The sequence below is a fragment of the Apis dorsata genome, unplaced genomic scaffold (assembly GCF_000469605.1).
Source record: "Apis dorsata unplaced genomic scaffold, Apis dorsata 1.3 scaffold_256, whole genome shotgun sequence".
Lineage (NCBI taxonomy): Eukaryota > Metazoa > Arthropoda > Insecta > Hymenoptera > Apidae > Apis > Apis dorsata.
Window position 1 is genome coordinate 634,013 of NW_006263534.1, and position 12,991 is coordinate 647,003.

The 12,991-nt window shown below is 32.8% G+C and overlaps 1 protein-coding gene across 5 annotated transcripts in view; it reads left to right on the forward strand.

Annotated features, from left to right (window-relative positions):
• LOC102674744 (monocarboxylate transporter 10-like) overlaps nt 1-12,991 on the forward strand; it is a 76,767-nt gene that overhangs the window by 61,012 nt on the left and 2,764 nt on the right. For all 5 annotated transcript variants that reach the window (XM_031510700.1, XM_006616242.2, XM_006616243.2 and 2 more), the window contains 2 exons: nt 6,464-6,749; nt 8,598-8,772. In XM_031510700.1, coding sequence (XP_031366560.1) covers nt 6,464-6,749; nt 8,598-8,772 — 461 coding nt within the window. The remainder of the gene's footprint in view (nt 1-6,463; nt 6,750-8,597; nt 8,773-12,991) is intronic.

A 12,991-nucleotide genomic window follows, 5' to 3' on the forward strand; every position in this document is an offset into this window, starting at 1 on the left:
ACGTATTCCGCGTAGAAATAATTGCACGTCCATTTTTCTCGATGCTCCGTTCCATTTCTAACGTCAGTACAATTTATTTGTCGTTGATGTTTGTTCGAACGTCGATAAATTCTAACACGTGTTTTAATATATCACGTTCATATGGTGTATATCGATGGAAATAGCATATGCTTCTACGTGTGATAAAATGAAAAATCGAGAGTAAAATTTTCTTGTTTAAACTTGCGGAAATAAAAATCTTTTTATATATATTTCTTTTGTAAATCGCATTGACTAAGAAAATATCTTGAAGTGGACTCGTTCTGCATGAAAGAACATACTCACTTTCCATGATTAAAGCAATTCTGATTGCTGAATCAAATATGATCTCGTTCTACTTTTCTAACGCGTAATTTCCTCGTTATATCGGAAATTTTGCTTGTCTGGCTAGATACGATCCTCTTCTACTTACTCGAGTACCATAATATATACATAATATATACATATACTTCCTCGATTTCATTATGTTCTAAATAACTGTTCATAAAATATCGTGTACTTTCATAATTTTCTTAACGATAAATAATTTTCAAATTTAATTTATTTTATTGGATATTTTCATGTCCTTTTTCCGATATTTCATTCTTACTCCGAAGAAATGCTTTATTCGTCTGACCATTATCGGTTTATTTCACTTTCTAACAAATGATAGATCTATCACGTTATTATTGTATTTATCTCCAGAATTCGTTTCTCTTCGTAATTTTCATAAATTTTTACTTGAATCATTGTAATAATAATTTTCCAAAATTTCTCGAACACCCTCGAACGAATCATCTTCTTGCTCTCGACGTCTCAATCCTAGAAACGAAAAGTCTTTCGAGAATTACGAATTACTTTTCCCTGGTATTCCTCGTTAGTTTGACGGTTCGATCACCGGCGAATATTAAACGGCAGTGAAGAACGAAGAAATGGCCCGTTCGAAATGCTTTTAATTAAACGAACCCAGAGGAAAGATCGTAAATTTGACGAGGATGACAGTGCTCATAATTAAATCTCGGGGTACGGGGTAACTCGGGGCTAAAAGTTAAAGTTGGGAACGTCGAAATCTAGTTTGATGGATTATAAGTTCATTTCAAGAGGTTTTCTTTTGATGTTTAGAACATTCTCTCGATTTTTATCCTGATTTTTTCTTGAAATTTAAACTTAATCTGAAACTTTTTTATTAAAATTTATTATTGTTTAATTATCTTTTAAAATTTATTTTTAATATCAATCCAAATTCGTAGATTTATGATCATGTGTTAAGTTATATTTTTAAGGATCGAAGAGAAACGAGGCGAATAAGTTTTATAATTCGTTTTTACGATTTTCATGTTTTCCATGTATTTGTCCATGTTATGTGACAAAACGTGAAGAAAAAACTTTGCTTAAATAATATTCTAGAGATGAAATATAGGAGAAATTCCAAGAAGAATAAATTCGTTTCAAAGGAATTTGCTTTTATATGAAATTATCTTTATTTGGCATTGATTCTTATTTATTGCCATTGATTCTAGATTTATAAATTAAATTATTTTTATTTCTTTTGAACGAACAAAATTCAAAGATTTAAAAATTATCAATCTTGTTCCAATATATCGAAAGATTTGAAGGGAAATGAGTGAATAGCTAAAGGAAATCCTCGAATCACCAAAATGACTTGTTGCATCGTTAAGATAGCTTAATCGTCGGAGATCAGACTCGATTTCTAGCCATTTGCCAACGGATTAATGCTTTTCCCGCGTCTGGACAGGTGATCCATGGCACACAAGCGAATCCACTGCATTGCAGGTGCGTGGCGCCGAGTTTCTTCGGCCGAGAATAATCCAAATGCAAATTCGACTCCAAAACTTCGATTCGATTTTAAATCATTCGTCAAAGTAAAAATTTAACGCTTGCTAATTGAATAAACATTTTTTTTAATTTTTTATCTTACATTCATTGATTACATTTTTTACAAAAATATCTTCAAACTTTAAACGGAACAGAAACTTTACTGTCTTTTTATGGATCTTCTATTAACGAAGATAGAACTATTTTTTGTTTTAATTTTAATTAAATTGATTTACGAAATTTTTACAAAAATTAAGAACATTGTAGAATCATGTACAGTATAATAATTCTACAAGAAGAAAATTGATCGGTGAAGAAAATTTTATATTAAGAAAAAATCGAAACGAATAGATGAAAAAGTCAATGAAATATAAAATTTTAGTTATTTTAAAATAATTCAATTTTTTTCCATTATTTGAACGAACTCGTGAAATAAAAGTCTGTTAACCATGTAATTTTATCGATTACAGGATTCTCTAAATATTCCCTAGAAACGAGAATGTGAATTCGTTCAATTAGTGGCAAACAGCGCACGATACAATTTCATTTCCTATAATTTCCTAAACAGAACGAATGCTGGTCTGCTTCGTTTATTCGTACACACGCTAATAACGATCGAATTACATCTCTCTAATTTCGTAATTCGCCGCTCTTGAGTTTATTCGATGCTCTATCACAACTCGTTCATATATATTTTTCTTGAAATTCAAAAACTTGAGCTTGATATCGAAAAAAAAAGTTAAAAACAATTGTTCAAACGTTGTACGATAATTTTGTTAATCGACATCGATTCAGAATTAATTTCTCAAATTCCATATAGTATATAAAATATATTCGATATTTCGATAATTCAATTCTCTTTTTCCAAGAACACGAGATTCTAATTACAAGAAAATGAAAATTTCTCGTTCGATCAAAAAAATATATTTATATATATTTTTTTTTTTCAAATATTTTTTCTAGCTAGATATTCATCAACAACTGCGTTGAACGACGCGACGACGACGTTTCATCGATCGAGCAACACCGTTGATTGGTTTGATCATTGATTGATGGGCCGTCGAATGGCGTTTGATTGATGGTGGCCAACATTTCGCCCAAGTCTCTGTATCATTTCGACGTTTGCTAACTTTCTGCGCTGTTTCAGATGCGAGATATCCCGATTGATGCTCTTTTTTTTCTCTCTCTCTTTCTCTCTCGGCGGCGCGGTGAATACCCGGCATTGAATAGAGTACGGCCAGAATAGAGATAGAAGGCAGAGGTAGATTTATCGGATGCGTGGGATGGAAAAATCGCGTTGCCCTTGGTTACACGAAAAGTGCGTGGGCGTTGAAATCCACGCGTATTCGGCGGCTGTTGCAGTCGTAACTTATATTTCAACTTCTTATATTTCAACGAGTTGTGTGGTATTTTCTTCGTTCGTTCGGTATCATTTATTTTTATCTTATAAATTTATAATTTATAAGTTATAATTTCTACGAGTGGTTCTCAAGAGAGAATCTTGAGAATATTCGTTTTGCTTTATAGGAATAAAAGGAGAGTTTCAGATTTCAAGAATTTGTATACATGTCTTCGTATGTAAAAAGGGTTGATATTCTTATATGTTCTGCGTGGAATGAAATTGGGTAATTAGATAAGAGAGAGTATTGTTATTTATTATTTATTATTTATTTTTCGTTATTAATTTAACTTGGGAAATGAAGAGAAGATCTCGTTGCAGAAATATTCTCTGTGATTTCTTTATTAACGAGAGATATTTATCTCGTTAAATTGAAAATAAATATTGGAATGATATTAATTTTGAAAAGACACTTGATAACCAATGTGAAATTCAAAACAGAAATGGAAATGGAGAAGAATCGAAATCTGTTCGGGTGGAAAGTAGAACAAGCGTTCTTGTAATATGCAAACAAGTAGAATAGAATCCGCGTTTAGCCGAGTGAAGTACAATCATGTGAAAACTCGAGTAAAACGAGTTTATAGCTAACTGAACAACTAACAGGGAAATATAACAGGGAAATATGTATGGAGTCCGACAAGTGGGTATAATTTCACGTTTGACAAACTATGAAATAGATATATGTTCCCATAAAGTTAGCGTGACTACATATTTATACCAATTACATGAAACTGTTATATTTTTTTGATTGATTCTAATAATTATTTTAATAATTCAATTTATTAATCAACTTTCCATTATTTTAATATTTCATTTTTCTCTTTTATTTCCCTTATTGTAGCTTTCCAAATTTTAATTACTTCTCCTCAATACAGCAAACTTTAAAATCGAATTCAATGACAACAAGTTCGTTAGAAAACATAAAAATAGAAAACACTGCAAGTTTTAATCGCACATCATATTGCAATCGATAAAACCGTTAAACAAGAGAACGCGTGCTCGAGAATGGACGTGCCAGTGGTATAAGTACGACATTAACGCGACACGTGTTACGCGTACGGCTATGCTAGGCAAGATCATAATACCTCGTCACCTGTTATTTATTATGCCTGTAACACACCACCGTAAAACGATACGCCCCTCGTGTGTGGAAGAAAGCGCACGTGGCAGCCGAGAGAAGGAAATAAAAGGTGTTCTCGAGGAAACGCGTAGGAACGTCGTAAACGTCGGCTGACGGTTGCCCTCTTTCACCCCTGCAATAAGCGACGAATAAGGATGGGCTATTGTTCATGGCTGACACGCGAGAATCAACTCGTCTCTCGTTCCTTCGACCCTTCTCGACCTAAATTCTTTCTTGTCAAGTAGAAAAAAAAAATTACGTAAATTTTTCCTAGTCGAGTGAAAGATTATTTTATTTTGCATATCTTATTTTATTTATATTCTTTAGATCTCAAAAATCGAGATGATGATTTGCGATAAAAATTGAAAGGAAAACTCTAGAATGGGAAACATCTTAAAATCCAATCCAAAAATTTGAAATTCGTAAAGTGAATAAATCAAATCGTCGAAAGAAGATAAGAATCGTTAGTGAAAAGAAAGAAGAACGAGTGATAGATATATCGTTATTATCGTGATTAAATGAAGTGACCATTCGCAGAAAGTGCATGTAATTAAGAACGATATCGTGTGCGCGATAAGCAGTTCCATTTTAAGTTCAACGGGGCGTTTCCATCGGCGATACCGTATCTAGCCAGATAAGTAGCGCAGGTACACTTGTATACAGGCAAGTAGAAGAGGTCAACATCTGTGCAAGTAGAGCGGTAATGTACCGACAGGCGAGGAGAATAATCCCGTATCGAGTCAGACGCGGTTTATATCTACCTGACCTGGCATCTCGCATGGGGTTCTATGATGCTCGTACGTAGTCAAAGACGATGCAGTAACCCGGTAAACAGAATATTCATGTATTCCAACGAGCAATCGGATATTAGCTTTTACGTGTTCGTCGTTTCGACCCCATTATTTAAATTTCTATCTTTATTTATATGTCGTTTCAGATTCGTCGTTTGATTTACAAAACGTAGATTAATTTTTTATCTCACGTTTCTTCAAAATTCCGTTCGTTGATTTATTAAATTCTTGAATAACATCTACAATTAGAATGAGAAAAAATCTATTTTAATTTTGTTGGTAAGAGATTCAAATATACTAAAAAAAAAAAAAAAAGAAGAATGGAACGATTAAATCTGGACGAGCGAGTAAGCTAAAAACAATTCAACAATTCACACCTTTTGTACGCAAATAGTACGAATCCATGCGTGGTAGGACGAATAAAAAATTTCGTTTCGGGGATAACATTTATCGAGGCAGACGGGACCAAGGTTCGTTATTCGTCATAACGTGCTCGGAAAAAAAAATTGTCACTGCGTAAAAAACGTTGGAAAAGAGTTTGAAAAAAAAAGAAAAAAAGAAAAAAAAAAAAGAAAGAAGGAAGGAAAAAGTGGAAATTTCCCTTCTCATAGAATTACAAACGATCCACCACGTGTAAAGTTTAATGCCTCGTCGAAACAAAAGCGTGGAAGGCTCGCTGCCGGCTCGAGTTTACTGACTCCAGTTGCGGCGAAACGTCGCGTTATGAAGTTTGCGGTCGTTTTCAGCCAACGACGAAACAGAAACCTCTCTGTCTCTGTCTCTTTCTCTTTCCCTCTCCGTTCGACGAAACCTAAGCGGCCATGAATCCATCGCTCGTAATTTCGCCTTTTCTTAACTGGATTCCTCTTTTCTCCGGTTGGATTGTTCAGAATTCTCATTGGAAGGCGATAAAGTAAAAAAAATTTCCTCTTTCTGCGTGAACAAGATTATTCTTCTTTCTCCATCCCTTATAAAATAAAAGTGAAAAATTAAAATAGCAAATTTTCATGGAATTATCGATCAAAACTTTGTTCTTATAATATAATAACTTCTAAATTTAACAAAAATAATTTATAACAAGTTTTAATTTATTATCAACGTATTATAATTAAAATCGGTCGCTAATTGCAAGAATTTTCAATCAATTCGTTAAATTATCAAGTTAGATTAGATTAAAAGATTACAAACAAAATGAGAGAGAATGTAAATAGAGAAAAGCGAAAGCACTCTCTAACTTCGAAAGTTACGTAAAAATAAACGATTCTTTTCTGTGATCGTAACAACACGATGTTTCCTCAGAAAGCTGGGCTGGGAGCGTGGGATGCAGTCGGTAACCGGAGCCCTCTCCTTGGCCTTCTTCCTGGGTTTGATTTATAAGAGCGCCTCTCTCTATCATCCGCAACGGCGGGCAATGTTACACGTGAAAAATCAACGAGGTGGGAAGTTGAAGGAGAAGAAGACCCCGTCGAAGCCGCCAAGGCAGCCATGGGTGGATCTCAGCCCTCTTGGAAGTCGCCCTGTCAGGATGTTGATGCTGGCTGCCGGGGCAGCCGGTTTCGGTCTTTATACGCCCGCCTTTTACATCGTGAGTACCTTAATTAGCGTGCCAAAAGGCAAGTTGATGGTTTACAACAAAAGGGTTGTTGTTGAACCTGTGAACCTGGTTGGATAGCTTGGTTGGTTAATTTTGCAATTTTGAGAAAATAAATTGATAAAGGAAACAATCTTTTCCTAAAAAATAGAAAAATATAATGTAGAATTTTCCTTTAAAGAAATATTCATATAGGTGATGAAAGAAATATATCATAGGTGATGTAGTGTAATGATTTTTATGATTAGAATTAGACAAAGATTGTTTCTTTTTGATTAGGTAATGAAGAAAGATTAAAAAAGATTCTTAAAGAATTATTTGTTGGATCTTTAATCTTTATTAATTATAGTTGAAATCTCTAAATCCAGTAAATATATCCAATAAACAAAAGTTTTGTACGTACTTTGCATAGAATTAAATTATTACTCGAAGACTGTGATTAGTTTGAAATCGTTGCAATTCTCTTTCGATTTACAATTGAGAACTTCATTTATCTAAACCAGAGACAAATAAGTCGTGTAATAGAAATTGCTGATTGTTTCCACTATCTGCAATTTCTTGCGCAAATAATACGAGTTCGTGGTCAGATTAGTGGATTTAATCGGTGGAAGTTGAGTTAACTGGACCTGAATCAAAATTTCGTTCCAACAGTTAGAATTCTGTCGTATATATGTACGGTGTGTCGAAAATGGAAATAGTAATGGAGTTAACTTTTGAACGAAAAGCTCAGTTGACAGATGGTTGGTCAGTTCGAAATGGTCGAATCAAACTGCCAGGAACATGCGTACACCTCAACAACAATCAGAGAAACCACAGCCAACGGACCACAGTTAGCAACTTTATCCTCGAATGAAGTTTCGTTAAAGTTAGCAAGCTTACATACTCATAATCGTGGCTAACCCTGCCTCTCTACCATTCTGTTTCTGTGTATGTGTATATCAGTTAGTATTTCAAACTCTGTAGAAATTCATGAAATTGTTCTTACTGGATCTGTAGGAATCATTTTCGAGCATTGAAAATCTATTTATAAATAGATTTTATTATAAATTTATATTTTGGATATAAATGTTGTTTCTTCTGTTCTTTCGATCAGTCTTTTTTCAATATTGTTTTAATTTCTACAGTATTATTTTACACGACTATTAAATATTCTATGATAATTGCAGTATTGCATTTTATCGTTCTTTTATCATAAAATCTTCTTTCTTACTATCTGATATTCACCATCTAAAATATATCTTGTAAACAACATTCCTCCGCATCTTGCAACAATTATACTCCTAGTATCTCAAAGCTACGTAATTTCAAGCTACGTAATTATCAAATTATCCTTAAACACAATTGGATCTAATTAGATCTCCTTTGATATCTGAATTCATCTTCAAAATCTTTTTTGTAATTGTATCTTAAACCTTATCATAAATTAAATTAACCCCAAATCCTTAATTTAGTCTTAAGAAATATGCAAATTTCAAATTTGCACTAGACATATTATTAATTTCTGAATATCTACTATCAACATCTTTAAAAATTAACTACAAATATCCTAGACTTCTATTATAAATCCCAAAGCATAATAACTTCAAATTCTTGATTTCACACTAGGAATTCTATCGATTCCTGGACATTTAAACATTTTCAAAAATTCCAGACCTCTATTATAAATTTCAAAAAATAAATTCCAAAATTTTAGTTCTTCTGAAGAAACTACTTTAACCAATTCTATTCATCAAACATCTTTCAACATTATTGATCTGGCCAATAAATGAACCTCCCTTCTATCACTTTTCTAGCCGACTTTTCTTTCCATATCAATCAGCTAATGAAACACATCGGTTCCAGGCTATCCAGGGCCACAAAGACGGTTTGGAGGCTAGTGCGGTCGTGCTCCTGCAAACTTGCCTAGGCTTGGCAGCGGCTCTCGGTTGCGCGGCTTGGGGAGTCGTTACCGCCAGACCATCTGCCCAATGCTTGGTGTCCAGACAATATCTCTGCCAGGCGGCTCTTCTCGGAGTTGGTCAGTATACAATCCGTTACGTTGTTGTGGCGAGGATGCTCGAACTGCGTTGCGGAGTTGCGGAGAGGGTGGAAGCGGGTCAGAGAAAGAGGAACGTTTCGAGAAGTTTGGTTTCAGTGAGATGATGTTCAAGAAGAGATCCTTCTTGAATATATACTGTGTTCTTAATGAAAATGAAGGGAATTTTGGCAGAATGTATACTGAGAATGTATACTGAGAATGTATAGACTGAGATAATTTAATTATCTGGGTTTGAATTAATAAGGGAGAAATATTCTGGTGGAAGTTGGTAGAAATTTTCAAAAGAATTTTCTTTGATGTTAATTTTGAAGTTTTGGAGATACAAGGAAAGTTTTAAGATGTTGTTTTAGAAATGAAAAGGGAGAAATTTTATGTAAAATAAGTAGGTATAATTTTGAATTAAATAATGTAAATTTAATAATAGTTTTAGTAATGGATTTAAATAAGATTGAAGTTAAATAATTTTTAGAATTTTAGAAAGTTTTTATAGTTCTTCTAATTAGTTCAAGATGAGGAAACTTTATTCCAAAAGAGCAGAAATATTAGGTAAAAACCATAAACACTATAAACCATAATTTTATTTGTTTGATTAGATTTGATATACTAAAACTATACATGAGAGATAAAAAGTAATTGCTGAATTTTATTCTCTATATATTTCTAAAATATATAATTTCATTACTATACTGTTCAGAATTCAAACAATATATATATATTTTTCAAGCAAAATTTCAAGAAAATTACTCATCCCTTAATAAATTTCTCAAACAAGATCTTATACAATTAATGCAAAAAAAAAAAAACAACAAAATTAAAAATCCAATTTTCATCAACTAAAATAAAAATAAATTGCTCTTAAACGTACTTACATCAAAGAAAATGATATATTTTTCAAAAATAAAATTTATACAACTTAGGATCTAATCTTCATCGAGCGAAATAAAAATAAATTGCTCATAGAAACTCATTAAAAAAAAAAAAAGAAAAAAAAATTGATATATTTTTCAAAAATCAAAGATGTTTCTCGAGCATCTGATATATCCAGAAGGAATACGATCATCGACGTATGCGTTATGCTTTCGTCCATCAAGTTCGACGGCCGGAAGTTTCTTAAAACATATAACCTCCATTCAGTGGTAGACTTCATCCCTTTCACTCCTCCACCGGTTGTGTGCCACTCTTTTGAAGCAGGCTGGGCTGTTCGAGTGTCAGCCGCATACACGTCTTTGCCCCCTCATTCAGTCGGCTTACCCTCGGCTCGAGTTCTCGACACAAAGTATTTTCCATTCTGTCCCCGAGTCACCCCCTCGATGGCTCCTCCATCCTCCTCTGTCTCACCCCCTTCCTCCGTTCTTTGCTTTGGCCGCGGAGGCGAATATCGTTCTGACGAAGAAAGAGGGGCGAGGAGGGGATGAAAGAGGACTGTTGCAATCGTTAATGGGGTTGGCTATGGACAGAGGAAGCGCATTTAAAACGCGACGCTAGGCCGAGACAGACTTCCAGCGATTTCGTTAGTGGAGAAAAAATTAGTCAATCGATCTTAGAGTTTTTACTGTTCGAGGGGTGCACCGTTTGATCAAAAGGGAATTATTTTTCTCTGTCTTCGATCCGAATTGGTTGGATGGTGATAAGAAAAGGGATAAGTTAAAGACTGTGAATTTTTGAAATCTGTTGTTGTCATTTAGCTGGTTCTTTTTGATAGTGGTGGTTTTTTAATTTTGTGAGAATAAATCAGGTTTGAAATTATGGATGGATTTGTGTACTGATAGCAGTGTGAACAATATATATTTGCATATATGTATATAATATGATATACACATTTATTTATACATATATCTGTATTTTTGGGATTTGTTGTGTCACTTGATTGGTTTCTTTTTGTGTTTATAATTTCCTGAATGTGATTTGAAATTGTTTGGATTTAAACATTGATAATAGTGAACACAATATAATATATCAATATAAATTATAAATTACGTTAAAGAATCAGAAAAATCTCAATCTTGCCGGCAACAAGTTTTTTTCAATTTTTCAATCCTATTTCCTCCACTTCTTCGTTCTTTTACGAGATTAAAAATTGCGATCATCGTTAAAAATTCGATAAAATCGAAAATCGTTTATTCTTTTCCCATGATTCGTGATATACAATTTAAGAGAAGGAAACATATCCGTTGAAATTTCGTTTTCTCACGGTTATTTCGAAGGAAAACGAAGCTTTGGCAATGGAATCGTTTGAAAATGTTTGAGGAGCATAGAATATTTTATCGCGCGTTCGAACGTGAAATTTTAATCCCAAGCTACGCGATCAACGCGATTCGCCAATTCCACTGAAATCGAGATCGTCTCGAAAATCTGAGAATTAAATCAATCTTCTTCTTCTTCTTCTTCTTCTTCTTTTTCGAATCTTGAGAATGTTCGAGAATGAGAAAAGAAATGGAATTCAGAATTATCTCATTTAATTTTCATTAAATTTTATTTTCAATCTTAATTTATGTTTTTTTGAATAATTTATATATTTTGTTTTAATATAATATAAACTTATACAAATATAAGTTTTCTATGTTTTAAAGAATGCAGAGAAAATTACGGTAATTTAAGTCGATCATCCTTTTTAATGGAAATGATATCGATCGAGGTGGAATTTTTTTTTATTGCTGCAGCGAAGGTTACCGCCGCTTATTATCTGTAAACGATAATTATCGTAAAACGATTATTTCTGTGTTCCATCAAGTGATTTAATAGCTGAGAGATTTTGTGGAAGAAAGGAAGAAACGATTTAGACGAATTTTATATCGGAGATATGATATTATCGTCGTTTAAAATGTAAAAATTATTATTGCAATTTTTAAATTTAAAATTTATACAGTAAAAATATGAAATATAAAACATATTAACATGTTACAAATTAATCATTTACTGATAACAAATAATATTATTTTTATTATTCACATTAGATATAATAAGAGGGGGGGAAAGGAAGAACTATTTGAATCTACGTCCTATTTATAGATAAAGACAATCTCGTGAAATTTTTTATAATTATTATCAAAGTTATAATACTTCATAATCTTAAACTCCAAGATGTTTCTCTACCTTATAAAAAATATATATTTTTTCACGCTCGAAGTACGTAAAAACGCGATGAATTTTTATTAATAAATTTTATTTAATTTACGATATATATAAAATCATGTTTAACACATGAATATCGTAAAATATGGCTTGATATATTTACCAACGGCGTATATATTTCATCAACGATCACACAAAGACAAGGATGCGGAACATTAAACATATCGTTCGCGATTAATAGCCAATGCAAATTTGTACAGTATATTCTCTGTAAGTTCATCAATCACGCGTTAATTTATAGCAAGTTCAAATTAATATTGAATAAATTTTTTTTCAATTTAGTTTTTTAATTAAATTAATCAAAAATTTATCTACAGATTAGAACATAATAAATTCAATAATAAAAAAAAACATTTATTTCATCCATTCCATACATTATTATATACAAAATTCACAATAAAATTTTCTATAGATATACAATATGTAGATTTATAACCTGCATTTATTTCAAGAAAATATTTTACATATCGAAAACGAAATATTCCAAAACCAAAGAAAATTAAACAAATTTGGGAATAATATAAACGAAGTAATACATATACATTACGATACCCGTCCATATTATTTCACAATTTACACCAAATATCGCCCTATATTAATAAGCAAAGAGAGTTGCCAGAAAATAACGAATTCAGCTACAAAGCTCGTAAGCTTTAATCCTTCCCGAATTAACAACCTCCAACCATCTCCAATCCTATCAACTTCAATTACAAAACTACTCTAAAAAAAAAAAAACTCCTCCAAAAAAACAAAAACCTATTTCATTCCATAAAAAGCCCGAGAAAATTCAACGCGAATAACATTAACGTAAATATCATTTGCACGTGTGCAAATAAAACGCGACAAACTGAACCTGTGCCCATACTAATTCTCTCGACCAGTGAGCCCGCGACGCGGTGCAACGTCCACGAAGCGGGAACAAGGGTTAAAACGTGGGGTGTACGAGCAAAAATTTCGTGGAACGTAACTCGTAATCAGCGAGAACCGTATTTTCAGCCGACGACCACACTCGTACGCACACGTTCACGCGTGGAAACGTCCCTTTTTTTTCCTTTTTTTTTTTTTT